This window comes from Ostreococcus lucimarinus, chromosome 2 (assembly GCF_000092065.1).
Source record: "Ostreococcus lucimarinus CCE9901 chromosome 2, complete sequence".
In the NCBI taxonomy this organism is placed as follows: Eukaryota; Viridiplantae; Chlorophyta; class Mamiellophyceae; order Mamiellales; family Bathycoccaceae; genus Ostreococcus; species Ostreococcus sp. 'lucimarinus'.
The window spans coordinates 833,018-854,326 of record NC_009356.1 but is presented as its reverse complement, the minus strand read 5'-3'; the positions used below and the strand labels follow the sequence as shown (position 1 = coordinate 854,326).

The window sequence follows — 21,309 nt, the reverse complement described above, 5'->3', positions numbered from 1 at the left end:
TCTCCGAGTCGTCGTTCGCATCGCGTTCGACGACCGGCGCGCGCGGCGGCGGCGCTTTGTTCGTTTTGCCCAGCCGGCGGCGGCGCTTCCCATCGCCCGCGTTCCCGCGTTTCATGCCCGGCTCGAGTCGCGCGTCGACGACGTCGTCGCGATTATTATACCGCGCGTCCGACGCGCGCGCGTCGCCTCGCGCGTCGTCGTCGACGCGCGGGGCGTCACAGCGCGCCGCGAAGTGTCCCATGGATGCGCTCCCGGCGTCGCTCTTCGCGCACTGCGCGCGCCGCTTGCGCCGCGCCGCGCGCGCGGCGCTCGAGCGCGCGTCCGCGGAGGAGCGCCGCGAGATCGAGCGCGACGTCGGGGCCTCGTTCGGGGATTCGCGGTCGTGCGAGCGCGTCGTGCGAGCGCTCTTCGCCCTGGCTGTCGCTGAAAAAGATGCGCTGGACGACGGCGCGGACGACGGCGCGCGGTCGGCGGTGCTGGCGCGGGTGCGAGAGACGACGGAGGCGTTGGCGGCGAACGCGGCGGCGGACCGGCGCGCGCGGTGCGCGGGCGTCTTCGCGGAGGCGGCGAAAACGAACGGCGACGACGAGGCGTTGAGACGAGAAGTCGCGCGCGCGACGGCGAAGAGCGCGCGGGACAGAGCGCGGGCGGTGTGGCGACGAGGGGTGATCGTCAATCATCATCGAGCGTTGAGAGCGGCGGCGCGAGAGGCTGAGGACGTCGACGAGACGTGGGAACGAACGATCGTGGAACAGAAACCGGCGTTGCGCGCGTACGCGGAAGCCGCTACGGAGGTTGGGAATCGCGCGTGGGTGGTGAGCGCGCTTGAATGGTGCGTCGACGCGATGGGGCGGTATTTTAGCGATGGCGAAGGGTCGTTGAAGGCGGCGACGACGTCCTTTTCGTGGCAACTGGCGAACAAACGGCGCGCGAGAGAGTTGAAGCGAGCGATGACGTCGTCAAAAGCGACGATAGAAATGATGATGCGAGACGTCGTCGAAAGCGATGGGCCGAGAGGGACACCCGATCGTAGCGCCGCCGCGGGGACGTCGATAAAGATTTTAGACGTCGGCTCTTGTTGGGATTACTTTAATTTGCATTTTAAAGGACCGTGGCCGGGAAGGTTGAGCGTAGAGACGACTGCGTGCGATCTAATGCCATCGGTACCATCGGTGTACGAATGCGATTGGCTCAAGGTGGAGTTTGGTAACGCGCAAAGAGTGACGGATCGACGCCTCGAAGCCGTCGCGCAGCACGCCGCGGACGTTGTCGTGTTCAGTCTCGTTCTAAGTTACCTTCCAACGCCGAAACAGCGAGGAGAGATGGTGCGGCGCGCGCGTTTAGCGTTGAAAAATCGCGGCGGTGGCTTACTTTTCATCATCACCCCGCATTCGACGGACAAAGGGCACTGCGGACATAAAGCCCTCCCCATCCTTAGCGAATGGCGCGCCGCGCTTCGACAGTTGGGCTTCGATCGCGTGCTCTACGAACGACTGCGAAGTGTGCACTGTTTAGCGTTTAGAACGATTGGTGACGGTGATGAAGCGCGCGTCGCGGCAGCTTCACCGCCGGAGCTTCGTATAGCGTTCGACGGCGCGGCTACTAGCTTTAGTCTGTGAAATGTTTGATTTGATTATTGTACCAATGTACGAGCTAACGAGCATACAGGAGCGAAGGTGCGTGTGACGGTCTTCGCGGTGCCGGGGCGGGCATGGACGCGAACGACGTCAAAGCGTTCTTCCCCGTGCTGACTATGGAATCTAAAATGCGGCACACGTTTGTCAAACGGCGCGGTCCGACGGGCACGGCGTTCACGGCGCGTTGAATCGCTTCAACGCTCGGTAACTCGCTGACACCCTTCTTCCCAGTGAGTTGCACCGTGACCTCGGGGCTCAGAGCTCCGTAGGGATAGGCACCACCCATCATGTTGAGCTTGACGCTAAACAAGCGCTCGTTGGCAAAATCGACGAAGGTGAGCTCGAGCACACCATTGGGGCTACACTTGATTCTATTCAGTCGAGGAAACTCGTTTCGGCATCCTTCAGTTTCTTCCAGCACGCGCTCGGCGCGAGAAAGCTTCGGCGCGAGCTCTTGTAAGACACCAGCGACATGTCCTGCGGGCACGGCGTCTTCGTCCCAAGCGATAGGCGCGCCAGCCAAAGCCGCGGCGAACTGACGTCCACCCTTCGGCGTGGTCTCCGGACCGTCGATCAACGTGACACGACCGGCACCAGTGCTCGCATCGAGCGTCACTCGGAACAGTGTACCGACACGCATCGTCAGTTCCGCCCCCACCGGTCCACCGACGCCTTCGAGACGCCACGGCGCGAGTCCGCTCAACACGCCGAGCTCTTCGCTCGCACTTTGAGCATTCTTTGCCTTGGCGCGAAGCCTCACTTGACTCGCTCTGCGTAATCGAGAAGGCGTGTCGTCCATGTCAACACCGCCGAACGATTTGAAACTCACCGTCGCGTCCGCCGCCGCGTCTTGCGCCTCACGCATGGCGTCAAGTTCTTCTTGCAAACGCTCGCGCTCAGACTTGATGGTCGTCTTTCGCGACTTCATGCGAACCAAATTTTCATCACTGGTCGTTAAAGCGCGACGTGCGGCGGCTATCGCAGCGCGTTTGATCGCAAGAGCTTCCAAAACTTGTTCCTTGGTCGCTGAGGCGGATTTCGCCGCATCAGCACGCTTAGAGCTCGCCGCTCGCTGCGCCCGGAGCTTGATGATGTGGCCATTGGCGCTCGAAATCGCCTCCGCCGCGATGGCTCGCGAGTTCGCGATGCTTTGCGCGCTCTTCGCCAGGATATCGCTGTGGAAGTTCAAACTTTCGCGCACGAGTTCTTCTGTCTCCAATCGCTGCTGCGCGAATCGCTCCTTAGCCGCGAGTTGGCATTCCTTTTTCAGCGCCTTGCCCGCACGACGCAACTCGTTGACGTGCGCCGGATCGTCGGACGCGGCGTAACGTAACAATGGCGGCTGCGTCGCCTCGACTGTCGATCGCAACTTGTCCGTTTCGCTAGTGAGCGTCGTCATTCGCTCTTGGAGCTGCTCGTGGAACCCTTCCAGCGCTTCGATGAGCGGTGCGGTCAGGCAACACAGCTTCAAAGCTTCGGGTTGCGTCTCCGGCGGCGGCGCTGTGGCAAGCGCGCCCATGGCAATGGATGAACGACGTCCTAAGTTCTTCGCTTCCATGAAGGAAATCTCACAAGCGTAGAAGAACGTCTCCAAATCGATCGGTTTGGAGTGCATCAAGGCGTCCGGAATCGGCGGAAGCGACGTGGGGAGGCCTTGCAACATCGTGCCCGTGTGACCGCCAGGCGTGCCAAAGAGCGGGTTGTGCATCGCTGCGCCCGGCGTACCGATACCACCAAACTGCATGAAATTGGTACCACCCATCGTGATCGTCCTCGAAGGCGTGAACGCTTGCATCGCCGGCGGCGCGCCGTAACGTCCGTGCATCGGTGTCGTTCTATCTTGGTACACCTTTCTCATGCTCATCAACGCCTCGTCGCCGTGCTGCTTTTGACGCAAGAGCTCCGCCATGCGCAAAGACTCGTCACCAGGCGTAAAGCCATCGTGTGAGCTCGCGATGGATCCGTCAGTGTTCGGCGTCGCCGTGACACCGGCGGTATTCGCGGGCGTGACCCCGACAGCCACCTGCACGTCAGCACCCGTGACTTCCGCGGTTGGAAAATCCATCGCGGAGGGTTGCGGCGCGGCGACTGATTGCGTCGCGGTCGTACCCTCAGTCGGTACCATATCACCGTTCGGTCCGTAGACGTAGTTGAAGGTATCGGTGCCCATGCCACCCTTGGCTTGGCGCTGCAAATCCAAATTCGTGGAATCGGTCAAATTGAACGGTCGCGTGTTTGCGGTGACGGATGGCGGCGGCGCCCCAACGCTCGCTCGGTTATCCTTCTTATCGTCGAATGCAAACGTCAACGAAGGCGTCGGACCGGGCGCGACGGAACTAGGCGTGGGCGCACCCACAGTGAACGCCATCGTCGCTTCGTCCATCATCACAGTGTTTGCCAAGTTGAGCGCGCTCGCGTGCGCCTGATCGACGGCGCGTTGCGTGGCGTCAACCAACGGATCGAACGTGGGAAGACCGTCGGTGGTGTTACCCATGTCCATGTCCATCTCACCACCTTCTTGATCACTCTGAGCCGCGGAGGCGTTTTGTTCCTCGTCTTCGTCAGCGAGCGCGGCGAGCGACGGCACAGTGCCCGTGATGTCCTCCGTCGCGTCCGCCTTGGAGCCCCGCGTCGGCGTCGGTCTGTACCCAAGCGGCGACTCATCGGCGCTCAAAAGATTCGCCAACGACGGAACAGCACCGGTGATATTTTCCGTCACGTCGTCGGCGTCGATTAACGCACCCATCGTCGGTACCTCACCCGTGACTTCATCCATATTCTGCGAAGCGTTAAACGTAAACGTCCCCGTTTGATCCGCCGAGTTCGGCGTCGCCACGCGTCCAATGCTCGCGCGTCGCTTGCCCGGCGTGTGCTTCCCCTCACTATTTAATTGGGCGCTATTCGACGCGTCACCATCGCTCTCGATGACCGGAGACAAGGAAAAAGATACTCCATCGCCACGCTCGAGCGGCGACGGCGTCCCTTCTCCCGCCGCCGCGACGTTCGTCGTCAAAGTCTCCTGCGCAGCCTTAAACTCGAACGTCTCCGTGCGATCACCTTGTACCATGGGTATCACGTCCACGCTCGTCTCTTCCACGAGTCCGAACCCCGCGGGCACACCCTCGCTCTGCGCGCCGCTCTGGTACGACTCTCCGCTCTTCTCTCGTTCCTCCTCCTCCTTAATAAACTCTCGCACGCTCTCCAACTGCGCCGGATCCGCGAACGACACGCGTCGCCCCATCGACTGTCGCTGCTTCTTTCGTTTCGTGAACGCCGGCGACGCCGGCGCACCCTCGCCTTGACTCGCCGACGAATCTCTTCGCGCCGAGGCGCGCGTCGCGCGCGTCGACCGCGCCGCCGACCCATTCTCCCCGAACACCGCCTGCGACGACGGCGACGCCGCGAGCGCCGATCGCGACTGTCGTTTCAATATCTACGTTCGAATCCGTTCGTCGTCTCCGTCAGTCTCGCGTTCGCGCGCGCGCGCGCCATCGTCGTCCCCGCATTCGTCCATCCGACGCGCGTTCAAATCAAACCGCGTCGTCATCGTCGTCGCGATTCGCATCTCGTCGCGCTCGCGATCGCGCGCTCGCCCGCGGCGCGCACCGATGACGGCGTCTTGACGCCACCGTCCCCGCTCGCGGGGTTCTCCTTCGCCGGCGACGACATGTCGCGTCGCGCTGTGACGCGAGGGGACCGAAGCGCGGCCAACGGGCGAATTTGAATCGCGCCGATGGGGAGTCCCACGCTGTTGAGTCCCGAACGATCGATGATCTCGTATTCAAGGTCTGAAACGTCTAAGAATTCAAAGAGTCGCGGGGCCCGCGCCCCCGCGACCGGTCGCGACTCGACGCGCGGGACTCGCGAATTTAGCGCGCGACGCGCGTCGCGAACGCCGTACTCGGCGCGTCGCGAACGCCATCGCGCGAGACGATCGGCGTTCGTCGGTTCTGATTCCACTTTGATGGGCGTTTCGCGCGCGGAATACGTGGAGGCGGTCGGTCGGACGCGCGCGCGCGCGAGGGGATCGACGCGCGCGCGTCGCGCGCGGCGCGCGGCGCGAGTGCGCGACGCGGGCGCGGGACGCCGGGCGCGGGAGGCGCGCGGGACGAAAAGAAGGGGCGCGTTTGCGCGTCTGCGCGGCGAGCGCGGGCGGTGAGATCGCGTCGTCGGCGCGGTGGATGCGCGCGAAATCGAACGTCTCGGCGTCGACGACGACGCGCGACGACGCGCGGCGACGAAAGCGGCGGTCCGGAGGCGCGCGCGCGACGCGAGCGCGCGAACGAGCGACGCGCGCGCGCGCGTCGTGGGTGATTGCGCTCGAGTCGACGCTCGGCGGCGCGAGACGCGCGCGCGGTGGTGCGCGCGGACGACGTCATCGATGGTGGTCTCGACGACGCTCGCAGACGCCGCGAACGCGCTCGCGGCGCGTCGCGGCGACGAGGACGCGGAGACGTTCGAACGGCGCGTGAGGGCGCTTTACGGCGGAGAGACGCGCGATGCGATACCTGGACAGTGTGTGCTGGACGTTGACGCGAGAAATATCTTGACTTTTGAGCAAGGAAGGTGGGATTTAGTGCGAAGAGACGTCGTCGGCGTCTTCGGTTCGCGGCTCGGCGGCGCGGTGGCGGAATTCATCGACCGCGCGGGCGCGGTGAGCGATGCGTTCGGGACGAGGAGGAATTGCGTGAACCTAAAGAAGGTGTTGTTACATTCGCAATACGAGATAGAGGTGTTGGAGATGCGTTTGCGACGATTGATGACATTTTATAGAGGAGACTTTGGGCAAGCCTCCGGGTACGTCGACGCGGCGAGATATCGCGAGATTTGCACGGCGAGGGGGCGGTGTTTGGGCGCCGCCAAAGCGATCTTCGATGGGCGCGTTTTCACGAAGCAGATATGCTGCGTGCCGAGACATCCAAATTTGAGTCGTCCGCGTCGGTTGGCGTCGATGCCACGGTCGTTGGTGACGCACGGATACGTCGGCAAAGCCGCCGCCGATGCCGCTCGAATCGGCGGCGCTGAGTCATCATCGGACGCCGTCGAGGAATCATTGAAAGATTTGACCGTCGCGCCGCCGGCGGCGATGGACGCGCGGGCGATGACGCCTGCGCTGACGAAAGATTTCGAGCATATCATGACTCGCGTGCGCGAAGAGCTCAATCTCCCGGCGCATTACGTTCGATTTATCGAGCTTTCTCTCATCGCTCGAGGGGCGACGAAGGCGCTCTGGATTCGAGCCGAACTGAGGGAGTTTTTACGCTTCGCGAATGAAATCGCCCAAAACTCTGAGACGCTCGCCGCGAGGCTTCGCAAAGATCACGCGACACCGGACGATATCTTACGCGACGACTTCGACACGAGCGGGGCGAAAATACCTCCATCGCGCGAAGCGTTGGACAAACTTCAACGCGCGTGCGTGGTCGACCGAGGGGCGAACGCCCTCGAGGGGGCGGCGCCGGCGCTTCGAGAGACGACAAAGTGGATCCAGAAGATCCTCGATGAGCCCACGAAGGTTTTGTTCGCTTCGGGAGATAGTATTAATACCACGTCGTTCGTGCCCGATGATTTCGCGCTGGCCAAGATCATCAATCAGTACACCCAGACGACGCAAAAATTCTACGCGGGGATGACGGCGGCGGTCGCCTCGAGCGACCTCGCCGGCGCGAGCGACGGGCGCTTACTCCACGTCACCGGCACCCATCGTTGCGGGACGTGCGAGCGCTCGTTCTCAAATTTGTGGGTCACGGCGAACACGTGCATGGTGTGCGAAGAAACCGCGCGAAACGAAGGGCGCTGTCCCGTGACTTCTTCGTGTCTTCGCGAGGCGTGGTGCCGGCACTCGAGGCGGTGCCTCAAGTGCGAGCGCGAGGCCTCTTGCGAAATTTGCGGCATATCACGCGGCGATGCCGAGGACGTCGTCCAGCTCGTGGAAACACTCGACGCGTACTGCGTCTTCTTAGATTTCGACCGCACGATATGCGCCACAAAAGCCGGCGCATCGCCGCTTCCAAAGAACTTCCGCGAGCTCGATCCCGCGGGGTTGCGCCGGGCGTGCGAGCTCAAGTCGCGAGACGCCGACTTGGTGGGCTTGCTTACCTCGCACGACGCGCGCGCGTTCGTGATCACGAGGAACTCGAACGTCGAAGCGATCGAGGTGTATTTGAAAACACACGGCGTTCGCGCGCCAAACGTCCGTCGCGTGCGTCGAGGCGAGAGCAAAGGCGAGGCCATAGCCGAGGCGCTCCGCGAGCTCGAGCGGCGAGAGGGCGCGGGCGGTTCGGAGCGTCCGAGCGTGTTCGCAGACGATGACGTTCGCGAACTCTTGCGCGCGGACGTGCGAGAGATTAAGGGTTTGCATCGCGTTCTCTTTTCGCGCGCGTCGTGATCGACGCGCGCGCGCATTGTCGTTCATTCCACTCCGCTCGCGCGCGCGTTCAAACGGGGTTTTCGACGAGACGCGAAATCCTTCGTTACAATTGTCTCTAGAATGACGCAACCTTTCGAAGTTCAATCGACCGCGGGAACGCTCGCGAAATCGCGAGTTTAGCCTCCGCGGCGTCACTCGATCGATCGCGCGTCGTAGTCGTCGTTATATAGTATCATGCATGAGACCAGAGTGTGTCTTCATTATTACGTTAAAATTTTATTCGGGACGCGCGTCCAGACGACGCCGTCGCTACTCGATCTACTACGCGCACAAAGAACTTACATCCTTTGCGACTCGTTCGAGATCGAGCGCTCGAAGCTTCACGAACGGTCGGGGCATGTCCAAAAGGGACACGACCGCGACGTCGTCCACGAAAACTTCAAACCCGCGACAAGTGTTGTCTCGCTCTATTTCCACTTCAATTCCCGCCGAGGCGAGAAGCGTTCGTAAACGCTCGGCCGAGCGCAGAAACACGCCTCACTTCTTGGAAGCCTTGGCCTTGGCCTTCTTGGCCGCCGGCTTCTTCTTGGCCGCCGGCTTCTTCTTAGCCGCCGGCTTCTTCTTGGCCGCGGGCTTCTTCTTGGCTGCGATCGCGCGAAAATCATCGTCTCGTCAGTCCTCTCTTCTTCCTCGCGCGCGGCGATTTCGAGATGAGCTGGCGCGCGCGATTCGCGCCTCCGCGTCGTCGCGCGCCGCCCCCCCTCTACACGCACCCGCTGGCTTCTTCTTCGCCGCCGGCTTCTTCTTCGCCGCCGGCTTCTTCTTCGCCGCCGGTTTCTTGGCTGTCGCGTTCAAATCACACGTCGTCAGTCCCTCTTCTCCCCCTTCGCTCGCGCGTCTCGCGCGCGCGCGCAATCCCTTAATTTCGCGCGCGATCGCATTCGCGCACAATTCTTCTTCGCGCGTCGTCGCGCGTCGAGCGCGCCGCGCCGCGCGCGCCCCCGCGTCGCGCGATCACCGCCGCGTCACGTATACGCACCCGCCGGCTTCTTCTTCGGCGCCGCCTTCTTCTTCGTCGCCGTCGTCTTCTTCACCGCGGGCTTCTTCTTCGCCGCTGGTTTCTTCTTCGCCGCCGGTTTCTTCGCCGCGGGCTTGCGCTTCGCCGGGGCCTTGGCCACCATCGTGCGGTCGTAAGTGTTTGAGAGTGCTTGAAGCGCCGAACGTCGAGGGACGCGAGCGCGGGCGCGACGAGGCGTGCTGTGCGGACGCGCGCGAATGCGCGAATGAATTGAATCCCAACGGATGGAATCGCGTCGCGGTCGTGTCGACGGGCGACGCGCGTTTTTTTTCGCCGGCGGTGGGTGTTTTCGCGTAGACGCGCATAAAATAAATACCGTTGGTTTGTGATGTATATGGGGATATATATGTGTATAATGCGTCGATGTATGCATTCGCGTGTTTTCGGTCGGTCGGTCGCCGCGTCGTCCCCCTCCGCGCCGCTTGGTGGTGGTTTATGTATGACGTCTGCTGTGTTTTTTCATAGACTTTACATCGTCTTTAATATGGTCAACAGACGTCTCTTTGTGTCGCGTCGCCCGCGCGCGCGGGCGGTCGACGGCGTTCGGTCGACCCGCGCGTAGGCCGGCCGGCGCGCGGGCGTCGACACGGCGCGACGCGCGCGCGACGCGATCGCGTCTACGACGGCGGACGGGCTCGCGGGCGCGACGACGACGACGACGACGACGCGATGACGATGCCGATGCCGATGCCGACGCGTCTGACGAAGACGACGCCGACGACGCGCGCGAGACACCGCGCGGGACGAGGGACGCGCGCGAGACGCGGCGCGACGTCGGCGTCGACGCGCGAGGACGTGCGGGACATCGCGCGCGACATCGCGACGGCGACGCCGACGTCGCGCGCGCACTCGTTGGCGGATTGCGCGTACGCGACGGCGACGACGTCGGCGACGATGCGATTGCGAGATCGCGTCGCGTGCGCGCTCGCGGCGACGGCGATCGAGGCGGTGGTGGCGTCGGGGATGGATCCCGCGGAGGGTGGATTCGGGGCGGAGGACGAGGATTTTCGAGGCGCGGAGAGTTTGTTGATTTCGCTCGCGCTCGAGGAGGCGATGAAGAGGAACGGCGATCGGCGCGAGGTGCGAGTGCGCGTGGGGTACGCGCTGTGCGCGATGACGGAGGACGCGAGCGAGGCGACGGCGCACGCGTGGTTGGAGATCGAGGGCAAGGTGCTCGACGTGTGCTCGCCGGGGATGATTTTGTGCGAAGCGGCGCGACGGAGCGGCGTGGATTACGACGATCGAGACGCGATGACGGCGCAGTTCGGTGCCGAGGCTTTACTCGCGGCGGGGTACGCGCCGGCGACGAAGGAGCGGCCGATGCGACACCGTCCGCTCACCGTGCTCAACGTCGCCGTGCCCCTGGGCGGCTCGCGCGGCGCGCGCGAGAAGACCAAACCGGGATACGGTCTGACTTTAAAGCCACCTCCGGCCGGCGTTCGCGGCGCGGCGAACGCTCAAAAACGCGTCGAATTCTTCCAATCTCAAGTCTTAGCCGCGGGCGTGTTGGGAATCGAAAAGTTTAAAGACGCGGCGCCGCCGGCGGCGCGCGCCGCGTACGAACGCATCGTCGCCGCGCGCGTCGAAACCGTGCGCTCGAGAGAGGACAGGCTCGAGCGCGCGATCGCCCCTGCTCGCCCCTAAACCCAACTCTCGCTTGTAGTCAGCACATCGCGTTTCCGTCGCGTTTCATCGCCCATCGAGCGCCGCCTCGACGCGCGCGCGGCGACGGCGCGAACGCCGCCGCCGCCGCCGCGCGGGGAGCGTCACATCTCGACGCGCACCGCGATCGCGCGCCGTCGCGCGCGCGCGACGATGTCGACGAACAGGACGCCACCGCCACCGCCGCCGCCGCCGCCACCGATCGACGGGCGACGCGACGCGGCGTTGAATTATGATGCCGCGCGCGCGCCCATCGCGGGCGCGCCGCCCGCGCACGCGACGTACGTGTACGTCGGCGGCGTCGCGAGCGGCGTGGGCGCGTACGCGAACGTGTACGTGCCGCCGGGGGCGCCGTTGGGGTACGTGCCGCCGGGAGCGATGGCGCCGGCGACGGCGAGCGGCGCGGCGGTTACGACGGCGCGAGGCGCGGGCCCCACGACGACGACGACGACGACGACGACGCGCGGAACGAAACGTAAGGGTGCTGATGGCGATCGTCACGCGTCGGTGGCGAAGGCGAAGGCGAAGGCGAAACGAGAGATGAAGAGCGCATCCATCGCCGACGCGAATGCGGCGGCGATGATGGCGGAAGTTAAAGTCGTCGATCCATCGTCGTTGCCCGAGGACGTGCGACGGTATCGAGAGGAACGAGCGAAGTATTGGCCGAGCGATCGAAACGTGCGCGCGAAGACGGAGGCGGGGGAGGAGGAAGAGCGTGCGAGAGCGGCGCGGCGGGAACGGTTGAGGGAGATTTTGGCGAAACAGCGCGAGATGGGACATTTTGAAGCTTCGCAAGAAATTGGCGAAGAGGAGGGCGGTGTCGCGGCGCCCGCCGCGCTTGATGGTAAGGGTGTAGAAGCGCGCGCGGCGGATGGGAGCAAAGTGTGTCGATTTTGGTTGCAGGGTGGGTGTCGAAAAGGTTCGGCGTGCGATTTCAAACACGAATCTGCGCCGAATAAAGATCAAAAGTGTCGATTCTTTGCCCGAGGTCGGTGCAAGGCGGGCGCGCGATGTCCGTTCAAGCATGAGGTGACGGAAAGAAAATCATCCGCGGCAGATGGAGGTGGCAATCCCCAGACGTTACTGAAGAAATTGTTGGACAAGGAGATTAAGCGCGATGAACAGCGTTTGTTGCAACTGTTTCGTTTCTTCGTGAACAACGACTTCTTCACCGGCACGAAGGGTGTGGATGAGCCGCTGTGGATGTTCCCATGGGCGGATTCCGGTAAGAAGGTCATCGACCGACGTGCGGCTTTGGCATCTTTGTCGCCCGTGGACGACGAAGACGACGAAGACGAAGTCGCCCCGCCGCCAGTGGCGCCGGCGGACTCTGTCGAAGAGAAACGACACCAAGATCGGCCAGATATGGGATTCTTCGCGGCTTACGACAGCGATAACGATAGCAATAGCGATTAGCGAGTGTCAACTTTTAGTCAAAAAGTTAGGTGTGATTGTATCTACAGTATTATTTCTGAAGTGCTATCGCCTATTATTTCTATGTTGCGGTCGAGAGAATCTCTGACCTTGATTTCCACGCGCACGGGGTCTGCCTCGGTCCGCCGGCGCTTGTTGCGAACCAGCATCTGGACCATCGTCTCGTCGGCGTTTACCGAGATTTTGCTGCTGACGTGCAGGAGGAGCGGGCGCGTTTTGCTGCTGCCCACGACCGCCTTGTCGCTGATACTGTTGCTGTTGTCCGCCCTGTTGGCGAGGATTGGAGTATCGCTGCCCACCGCGTCCGCCGGCAGGCTCGCGACGATTATGCTGCGACTGCGGCTGTCGCGGCGGCGAACGTTGACGCGGCGGCGAACGTTGACGCGGCGGCGAACGTTGACGCGGCGGCGAACGTTGGCGTGGCGGCGGTCGCACCGCAGTCACTCGCTGTCTTCCGCCTCTTCCTCCGCGCCCATTGCCTTGACTTCGACCACCTCGGCCACCTCGACCGCCTCGACCACCTCGACCGCCTTGTTGGCGCGCCGTATCGTCTGATTTTATCGTCTCCTGGCTCGGTTCCGGTGACCGCTCTCTCTTCTTGTCCTGAACGGGTTCGTCTTTAACTGGCGTTTCCTTGGCGGCCGATTCCGTGGCCGGAGCATCCTTCGGCACTGTATGACGCGGTGGTGGTGGCGTGAATTTCGGCTTATCTTCAACTTTCGCTTCGTCTGTAGCTTTCTCGACTACCGGAGGTTGCTTCTCTTCCTCTTCCATGTCGACGTCACCTTCGATTGGCTCCAGCGCGCCGTCGAGCACCTCGTCGTGAGAACCGAGAAGGTTATGCTTGCCGCCAGTGCCGACATTACCTTCCTCCGCGGGTTTTGATTCCTTTGCCAGCTCTTCTTCACTCTTTTCTTTCGGCGGCCGAGGGTCTGGGACTCCCAAAATATCTGGAACGACGCTCTCCAATCCCTCCGCGGCGATTTTTGGGAACAAGTGCAAGTGGTTCTTTGAGAGCATGCGCATGGCTTTCCATCTAAACGTCGGGTCATTGACTCTTCTGTATTCAGCTTCAACTTGTTGCGAAGGATCCATCTCTTCCAGGCACGGTTTCAAGAACTCCTCCACGCTCACCTCTTTCAAGGCGTCCACAGACGTCCCATTCGGATCGTCTTCGCCTAAATTCCACAATCGGTTGAGCTCTGGGTGATCGAAATCGTGTTTCAGATTTGGATCATCGGGTGGATACTGATCGGGCGGCCAGTTCGAATACTTTTTGTCCCAATTATCAGGCATCGGTTCGGTCTCGAAATCGATCGGTTGCTTCTCAAAGCTCGGGCAACCTTGCTCTTTCCACTTGCGCCAACTCAACTCGTCTTCCAAGGCGTTCTCGATGATGCCAGCGTCGGCGACGGCGTTCGGTCCGGTGCGTTTCAAGATCTTCATCACTCGCTCGGACAATTCCGTGACTTCGTCGTCCACGACGTGCTCCTTAAACTTTTCGTTATCCATATACTGTAAGAAGAAGACCGCCTGAATTAAAATTTGACGACGAAACACGAAATCCTGCATCTGCAAAGGCAGCAGGCGTCTCGCGGTGAGAAAGCGATGCCCAATCATTTTTCGCTTTTCCGATTCTGGCTCCTCGTCAATCGTTCCCGCCGTCTCACCCAGAGGGAACGCCTCGAACTTGTCCAGAACCACGCACAAGATGGCGTGAAAGCTATTCCACGCGCCATTTTTGGACATCGTCGTCGGCGGGTCTTGAAAATACTGCTGGAGCGACCAAAACGTGCGATGAAACGCGTCGTCTACGCCAAACTCGTTGTCGTCGTCGTCTGCTGCTACATCACCTTCGCCGCTGTCGACCTCCATCTTAATCTTCGCGTCCGCATCCACCCCGACGCCGTCCTCGAGCTCTTCCCGCAACCACTCCTCTTGCTCAAAAATAGCCGTCGTCTCCGGATTACTATCGCCATTCTTATTCATCCCCGATCGATCGCTCAGACCCATGAACCAGCTTATCAAAACCAACGCCCGCCCTTTCACCCGTGCCTCGTCCGAGCTTCGCCCCACGCACCGCTTCGCGAGCGCGATCAACATTCGAAGCGTCGGCAGTTTGCCCTTTTTCCAAATCGTCGTCTCTCGCAGGCGCGTCTTATTCTCATCGCACCACAGCAGCACGTCCTCCGCCTCCGCGATCGTGCACGCCTCGAGCACGATCTCAATCGTCGTGAAAATCATCCCTCCGCTCACCGCGCTCTCGCTCGCTTCAACGAGCGTCAACGCGTGTTCGAACAACCGCGCCAACGCCGCGCGTCCGCTCGTCCCGTCCCGATCCGTCGCCTCCACCACCTCCTTCCCACCGCCATACCGCATCACTCCGACGCCCCGCGTTTGCGCTTCGCGCACGAGCGCCACCGCGGCGCGGTGCCACGCGTGTTCGACGCACCGCGCGTCGTTTTCGTCCAATCGCGCATCCAATCGCGGCGCTTCGTCGAGCTTCGCCACCGTCTCGCGCGCGATTTCGGGCGTGATGGCGCGCGTGCTGTCTCCGGCGAGGCGCAGTATCGCATTTTCTATCGCGCGCGCGCGACGAGCGAAGTCGGACGACGTCGCGGGCGGCATGGCGCGCGACAATGAGGTTGGTCGTTTGCATTCCAAAAATCTCAGCGCCGTTGCCAGTCGTACGGCGCGTCCAAAGCGTCCCGCCAATCCTGGACGCATCGCTGCAAAAACTGGTAATCGGGAAGATCTTCTATGGCTAAACCGCGAGCGTGGGTGAGTACGCGGTGGAAGAAGACGACGTCGGCGTCGTCGCATTCGGGCGCCGGGGCTTCGGCGCCGCGAGGCGAGAGCAACGCGGCGCCGGAATCGACGGCGCGCTTGATTGGAGCTAAAACTCGCACGTCGAGCTCGGTGTCGCCGAAATCATCGATGACGTGGGTCCATGGTAAACGACCAGTGCGCAGGTAGGCGAGGGTGAAGATGGCGCTCTCCAAATCGTCACGAGGGGCGAGAGCAGAGCCGCCGTCGACGTTGGCGCTGCTGAAGAGCCACGTGCCGCGCCAAAGATGCCGAGGGACTTCCTCATGAATGCGCGGCGAGTACGATGGGTCGTCGAAAATCACGGCTTCTCCAAAGTCGACGAGGAGAATTCCATTCCTTTTCTTGCCGTCGTTCGCTTGGACTTCTGTGCACAAGTTGTCCGGCTTGATGTCGCCGTGAACGACGCTGACTCGCTGCATCGCTTCGAGCGCCGTAAACAGCCGCTTCGCGATCCGCGCCGTCGTCACTCGCGTAAATCCAGTGCCAAGCATCACGCTTTGTGAGATGTCTTCTAAACTAGAGCCGAGCAAATCCATGACCAACACTCGCGAACGTTTGCCCATGACGCTTTGTTCCCCGAAAAACAACGGCGTGGGAAAACATCGCGGATCGGAAGCTTTGACTCGACGCATCAACTCAAACTCTCGCCCAAGCGCACTCGCCACACCGTTCGCACTATCATCGACCGGTTCGATCTTCACCGCCACCTCAGCACCCGTTTTTGAATCTCTCGCCTTCCAAACTTTCCCGTACGAGCCCGCGCCGAGTGCCTCGGACGATTCAGCGCGCCGCACGTCTCGCTCGAGCGCCGCCACCGCATCCTTCAACCGCAATTTTTTCGTCTTCATCGCGCGTATTTCCAAGTCACTCGCGTAGTGCGATTCTAATTCGCTAAGTTCAGCTTTGATTTTCGCGTGCGCGCGCTTTTCGCGCTCGAGCGCCTCGCGTAGCGCGTCCACGCCGCCGCTCCCTCGCGCGTCCACGCGCTGCACCTCTTCAAAATCTCTATGTCTCAACGCCCGTCGCCCGTTTCGATCCCCCACGATGGCGTGAAACGGTTCTATGACAAACGTTCTCTCACCCACCGCTTTCTTCGCCTTATTCGCCGCGCGTGCGCGCGTGTCTCGTCGCGAACGTTCTCGTGTTTGTCCCGATGGCATCTTGCGCGTCCCGCACGGATTTCGACGTGCCGACGCATCGCTCGGACGCATCGTCGCTCGCGAGCGACGACGCGAGGTGCGTCGCTACGTCCGTCCGTCTACCGTCTCACGAGCGACGCCGACGAGGCGCGGTGTGGAGTTCGGAGTTACGCTAGAGTTACGCTAGAGTTACGCTAGAGTTACGCTAGAACTTGACATGGAGCGTCGCGACGGCTCCCACAGCGGACGCGTCGCGTATCGGTCGCCGAAATGCATGTCAAACCACGAATTCACCGCGATCGCGATCCCTTTTTGACGCACGCGATGGAACCACATCGCGGGGATGTAGAGTGTTTCGCCCGCGCGCACTTCGACGTCGAAGCACGGTTCGGGACGCGGTCGACGGTATCGTAACGCGTCGTCGTCGCCGAAAATCGGCTCGCCCGTGACTGGATCGAGGTCCACCGCGCTCCAGACAACGCGCGGTTCGAACGAAGGACGGAGTTTAATTCGCCATGAGAGCGCGTCGTCGGTTTCGAACACGCCGCGAACCGCTTCCGTCGCGCGCATGTCGAACACGTCGCACGGCGGTCGAAGCGAGAAGACCTTCGTCCCGCGCACGACGGTGTAAATATTCTCATAGAAATCCTGATGATACGACGTCTGCGACGCATCGTTCCCGATCCACAGGTTCACTGCCTCCCCTAAACCGTCACGACCGGCTTTCCCCACGCTCGCGAACGCTTCGCGAGCGAACGGGACGTCGAAGTCGTTTCGCGCGCCCGCGCGCGCCAACGCTTCGCTCGACCTCAAATTATCGTTCTGCCCCGACAGATACCACGCCGTCCCCGTCCCCGCGCCGTCCTCGAGCGATTCAAACAATTCCTTTATCGTCATTTCCCTCTTCGCCGGCTCCACGAACGCGTCGAACGCGTCGCGCGTCTCGCCTCGTCCCGTCGTCTCGCACCGCGTCCCCGTCCCGAGTCGCGCCCAGCCATCTTTCTCCACCCTGTGCACCGCGTCTCCTCGCCCGTTCGGCGTCGCGTTCACCTCGACGACCGCATCGGGGCCTCCGAAATCCTCCATCACGCCCTCGTTCGCGCGCCACGCGTCGTGCGCGCGCCAGTGCGTCGTCGCGTTCGCCGTCAACAGCGGCACGTTCGCCGCGATGTGCGCCATCGCGAACGCCAGCGCGCTCGGCGGCGACGTCGCGCGCGTCACGCGCGCGCCGACGTACTCGCGCGTTTCTCTCGCGCATCGCTCGAGCGCGTCGAGCGTCGACATCCGTCGCGCGCGCGTCGTCGCGCTCTGACGCGACGGTTAGCGTTGAGACGAATCGACGCGTCACTTTACGTCGCTTCGCGCGACGCGGCCGTCGCGCGCGCGTCGCGCGTCGACGCGCGCGCGATGGCATCGCTCCTCGCGTGCGTCGCGACGCCCGCGATGTCGTGCCTGGGGTCGTGCGTCGGGTCGTCGGTGTGCGCGGCGATGCCAAAGTCGCCGCCCGCGCGCGCGACGCACGCGGCGATGTTCGCGTGCGCGGTCGCGCTGAAGTGGGCGCTGCGCGATTACGGCTCCGAGACGGCGCTCGAGCGGTTGAGCTGTGCGTGCGGCGGCGAGGCGAGGCGAGGCGAGGCGCGAGGGGAACGGATTTGGATTGAGATTCGGCGCGGCGAGACGACGGGAACGGCGCGGACGCGCGCGACGCAAAGTGACGCGCGACTGACGATGCGAACGATCGAACGTGGGATGCGCGCGCAGGGATCGGGGCGAACGGACGCGCGAGCGCGGCGTGGTTTAAGACGCAGGCGGTGTATCGAGCGTCGTGCGCGACGTCGACGTTCTTCTTCGCGATGAGCGCGGCGTTGATCGGGACGAAAGATCGTTCCGATTTTCGCGATAAGGCGTTGCATCGAGGGAATTGGATGTTGAAGGTGCTGGCGTTCGTCGCGCTGCACGCGTTCTTCTTTCTGTGGGCGACGGATGAGGGAATGGAGGCGTACGCGGCGGCGGCGCGACTGGGATCGGGGCTCTTCTTGGTGATTCAGATGATCATCGTCTTGGACTTTGCGTTCGCGTGGAACGAATCCTGGGCGAGCGGTGAGCATTGGGGTTGGGTCGCGGGGCTGTTGGTGTCGACGCTCGCGATGTACGCGACGTCTGTGGCGTTGTTTGTGGAGATGTACGAGTCGTACGCCCCGAATCGAGAGTGTCATCGAAACATCGCGATGATTACTTGCACGGTGGTTTTGTGCGTCGTCTTGACGGTCATCACGCTTCACCCGGCCGCGCGTGAGGGGTGCTTGTTACCGTCCGCGGCCGTGACGCTGTACTGCACGTACTTGTGCTACTCGGCTTTGACTTCGGAACCGTCGACGTACGCCTGTCGTCCGCGCTCTTTCATCGACGCCAACGAGGAGTTGAAGAAACCGGCAAACTTAGTCACGACCGCGTTTACGCTCGTCTCGGTGGTGTACGCCGCCATGCGCGCCGGGGAGAGCAACTTTTGGGACATGGAAGTCGACGAGAGTTTTCAGAGCGAGCTTCGCGAGGCGCTCAACGACGGCGACGAAGAGGAAGCGAGCGAAGGCGACGCTTCCGGTCCAGTCAAGTACAACTATAGCTTTTTCCATTTGATGTTTGCCCTAGCCGCGATGTACACGTCAATGTTACTCACGGGTTGGGGCACCAGACACGAGGACGACACCGAAGCGATCGGCAGCGGCTGGGCGAGCGTGTGGGTGAAATTCTTTAGCGTCTGGGCGACGGGCGCGATTTACCTGTGGTGCCTCATCGCCCCAGCGCTTTTCCCCGATCGCGAGTTTTAAAATTCGTCGAAACGTTTGTTGTTTTCTACTGCTTGTTCGTACTCTGTATTACAAAAGAATCGATCGATTGAATCACGCGGATTGAGCCTGTTGCGCCTCCAATTTATATTCATCCGGCACGTCGTCGATGGGCAAATTCGCCAACATCCAATCGAGCGCGGCAATTTGCCGTTTTTTCGCCGTCGCGCCGTCGCCAGCGCTCGCGCTCGTCGCCTCGATCGCCGTCTCCACGTCGCTCGCGGAGAAACCCCACTTGCTCAAAGTTTGGCTCGCCTTGGCCTTGGTCTGCGCCGGATCCATCGTCGCCGCCGGCGCCGGTTTCTTCGGTTTCACCACAACCTTCGGTTTCGGTCTCGGCGCTTGCGGTTGCGTCGGCACCGGTCGCGCCGCCATCGCGGGCGCCGATCGCACCGGTCGAGCCTTCGCCTTCGGCGCGGATTCCGCGTCAAAGTCTTCGCCCTCGCCCGCCGCCGTCCCGTCCGCCGCCGCGCCCTCGTCCGCCGCGTCCTCGTCATCATCCCCATACGCATCGTAGCGCCTCCCTCCTCCCCCCCGCGACTTCCTCTCACTCTTCACCTCCGCCAGCGCGTCGAGCACGCCCGCGACGGCGTCGTATCCCGCTCCCGACCGCCCCTTCGCGCGCGTCCCGCTCGACCGCAGCTCCCCCTTCCCGAGCAACAACCCCGCGCCCTCGGTGTACGACTCATCGAACGACCCATACAGCGCGAAATCCTGCGCGTAATCATCGTTCCCCGACCGTCCGCCGCCGCTCCGTTTCTTCTTCGCCCGCGCTCGCGCCGCGTCGCCGCGTCGCGTCGTCGTCGCCACCACCGATCGCCCCAGCGTCGTCGACATCATCGCCTTCGCGCGCGCGTTTCCCGTCGCGCTCGACCGCGTCGATCTCGCGCGCGCGTGCCTCGCGTGCGCCTCGCTCGCGCGCCGCTCGCGATGCGCGCGCGCGTCTCGCGCGCGCGTCGCGCGCGCGCGCCGCGTCGACCGCGACCGGATGGCGATGCGTCGTCCCGAAATCCGTGTGTGAACCGAGTCTCGTTTCAGACATCCAGGGCCGACGCGCGCGCGCTCGAACCGCGTCGCGTCGATCGATCGATCTCGTCGAACCTCGACTCGTCGATCGACGACCGCGTCGAGGCGTCGATCGCGCGCGACGGCGGAATATTCCAATCGTCACTCGAACGCGCGCGATCGATCGACGACGTCGACGCGCGACGCGCGACGATGCCGCGCGCGAGGACGAGAGTGGGGATAAACGGCTTCGGTCGCATCGGTCGGCTGGCGTTTCGCGTGGCGTATGACGACCCGACGCTCGAGGTGGTGCACGTGAACGAGACGCCCGGGTCGGGGGCGTCGTGCGCGTACCTCGGCGAGTTCGACTCGGTGCACGGACGATGGACGAAAACGCTGCGGTACGACGAGGGCGCGCGGTGTTTGGTCGTCGGGGACGCCGGGGAGGAGCGCAGGATCGGGTTCAGCGCGTGCGAGGATCCGGAGGACGCGCCGTGGTCGAGCGCGGGGTGCGAGGTGGTGATGGAGTGCACGGGGGCGTTTTTGAAGATGAAAAAGCTCGAGAGCGCGTATTTCGGCGAGAAACACGGGGGGGTGGTGAAGAAGGTGGTGGTGTCGGCGCCGGTGAAGTGCGAGGGGGCGCTGAACGTGGTGTACGGGGTGAATCACGGGGAGTACGACGCGGAGAAGCATCGAGTGGTGACGGCGGCGTCGTGCACGACGAATTGCATCGCGCCGGTGATTTACACGATTCATAAGGAGATCGGGGTGCATCGGGGAAGCATAACGACGGTGCATAACGTGACGAACACGCAGTCGATGGTGGACGCGCCGAACACGAAGAAGGATGATTTGAGACGGGCGAGGAGCGGGTTGGTAAACTTGGCGCCGACGTCCACGGGGAGCGCCACGGCGGTGCAGCTCATCATTCCGGAACTCAAGGGTAAATTGAACGGACTCGCGGTGCGCGTGCCGCTCATCAACGGGTCTCTGACGGATATCGTTCTCGAGACCAAGCGCGCGGTGACGGTGGAAGAGGTGAACGCCTTGCTCAAGGCGAAATCCGAGGAAGGACCTTTGGTCGGCATCATGGGTTACGAAGAACAACCTCTCGTGTCCACGGATTTCGTCAACGATCCGCGATCGGGCATTGTCGACGCGCAGTCCACGATGGTCGTCGACGGCACGCACTTGAAGCTTTACGTTTGGTACGACAACGAGTACGGCTACAGCTGTCGCATGGTCGACTGCGTGAAAATGGTCGCCGCGTCGTTGTAAGAAAGCGCTACTCGTCGGTTTAGACGTAGCG

General features: G+C 62.6%; 12 protein-coding genes across 12 annotated transcripts; 7 read left to right on the top strand and 5 right to left on the bottom strand.

Moving 5' to 3' along the window:
* Positions 1–239: 239 nt before the first annotated feature.
* OSTLU_30300 (predicted protein) lies at positions 240–1,619 on the top strand (the record flags this gene model as incomplete). The annotated part of the gene is made up of 1 exon (XM_001416477.1): positions 240–1,619. One exon carries the CDS (start codon positions 240–242, stop codon positions 1,617–1,619), a length of 1,380 nt encoding a protein of 459 aa, XP_001416514.1.
* A 34-nt stretch (positions 1,620–1,653) lies between these two features.
* OSTLU_14376 (predicted protein) lies at positions 1,654–4,878 on the bottom strand (the record flags this gene model as incomplete). The annotated part of the gene is made up of 1 exon (XM_001416233.1): positions 1,654–4,878. The coding sequence occupies one exon, from the start codon at positions 4,876–4,878 to the stop codon at positions 1,654–1,656; it is 3,225 nt and encodes a 1,074-aa protein (XP_001416270.1).
* Positions 4,879–6,018: 1,140 nt separating this feature from the next.
* OSTLU_24143 (predicted protein) lies at positions 6,019–8,183 on the top strand (the record flags this gene model as incomplete). The annotated part of the gene is made up of 1 exon (XM_001416476.1): positions 6,019–8,183. The coding sequence occupies one exon, from the start codon at positions 6,019–6,021 to the stop codon at positions 8,023–8,025; it is 2,007 nt and encodes a 668-aa protein (XP_001416513.1). The 3' UTR covers positions 8,026–8,183.
* Positions 8,184–8,245: 62 nt separating this feature from the next.
* On the top strand, positions 8,246–9,382 carry OSTLU_92340 (predicted protein; the record flags this gene model as incomplete). The annotated part of the gene is made up of 1 exon (XM_001416475.1): positions 8,246–9,382. One exon carries the CDS (start codon positions 8,246–8,248, stop codon positions 9,380–9,382), a length of 1,137 nt encoding a protein of 378 aa, XP_001416512.1.
* A 378-nt stretch (positions 9,383–9,760) lies between these two features.
* On the top strand, positions 9,761–10,729 carry OSTLU_30296 (predicted protein; the record flags this gene model as incomplete). The annotated part of the gene is made up of 1 exon (XM_001416474.1): positions 9,761–10,729. The coding sequence occupies one exon, from the start codon at positions 9,761–9,763 to the stop codon at positions 10,727–10,729; it is 969 nt and encodes a 322-aa protein (XP_001416511.1).
* Positions 10,730–11,287: 558 nt separating this feature from the next.
* On the top strand, positions 11,288–12,163 carry OSTLU_30295 (predicted protein; the record flags this gene model as incomplete). The annotated part of the gene is made up of 1 exon (XM_001416473.1): positions 11,288–12,163. One exon carries the CDS (start codon positions 11,288–11,290, stop codon positions 12,161–12,163), a length of 876 nt encoding a protein of 291 aa, XP_001416510.1.
* A 63-nt stretch (positions 12,164–12,226) lies between these two features.
* Positions 12,227–14,560, bottom strand: OSTLU_14373 (predicted protein; the record flags this gene model as incomplete). The annotated part of the gene is made up of 1 exon (XM_001416232.1): positions 12,227–14,560. One exon carries the CDS (start codon positions 14,558–14,560, stop codon positions 12,227–12,229), a length of 2,334 nt encoding a protein of 777 aa, XP_001416269.1.
* Positions 14,561–14,850: 290 nt separating this feature from the next.
* Positions 14,851–15,858, bottom strand: OSTLU_30293 (predicted protein; the record flags this gene model as incomplete). Its single annotated transcript, XM_001416231.1, has 1 exon — positions 14,851–15,858. One exon carries the CDS (start codon positions 15,856–15,858, stop codon positions 14,851–14,853), a length of 1,008 nt encoding a protein of 335 aa, XP_001416268.1.
* A 480-nt stretch (positions 15,859–16,338) lies between these two features.
* OSTLU_86569 (predicted protein) lies at positions 16,339–17,433 on the bottom strand (the record flags this gene model as incomplete). Its single annotated transcript, XM_001416230.1, has 1 exon — positions 16,339–17,433. One exon carries the CDS (start codon positions 17,431–17,433, stop codon positions 16,339–16,341), a length of 1,095 nt encoding a protein of 364 aa, XP_001416267.1.
* A 204-nt stretch (positions 17,434–17,637) lies between these two features.
* On the top strand, positions 17,638–18,977 carry OSTLU_12272 (predicted protein; the record flags this gene model as incomplete). The annotated part of the gene is made up of 2 exons (XM_001416472.1): positions 17,638–17,752; positions 17,911–18,977. 2 exons carry the CDS (start codon positions 17,638–17,640, stop codon positions 18,975–18,977), a joined length of 1,182 nt encoding a protein of 393 aa, XP_001416509.1.
* Positions 18,978–19,049: 72 nt separating this feature from the next.
* On the bottom strand, positions 19,050–19,832 carry OSTLU_30290 (predicted protein; the record flags this gene model as incomplete). Its single annotated transcript, XM_001416229.1, has 1 exon — positions 19,050–19,832. One exon carries the CDS (start codon positions 19,830–19,832, stop codon positions 19,050–19,052), a length of 783 nt encoding a protein of 260 aa, XP_001416266.1.
* Positions 19,833–20,213: 381 nt separating this feature from the next.
* OSTLU_35855 (predicted protein) lies at positions 20,214–21,278 on the top strand (the record flags this gene model as incomplete). Its single annotated transcript, XM_001416471.1, has 1 exon — positions 20,214–21,278. One exon carries the CDS (start codon positions 20,214–20,216, stop codon positions 21,276–21,278), a length of 1,065 nt encoding a protein of 354 aa, XP_001416508.1.
* Between the last annotated feature and the right edge of the window lie 31 nt (positions 21,279–21,309).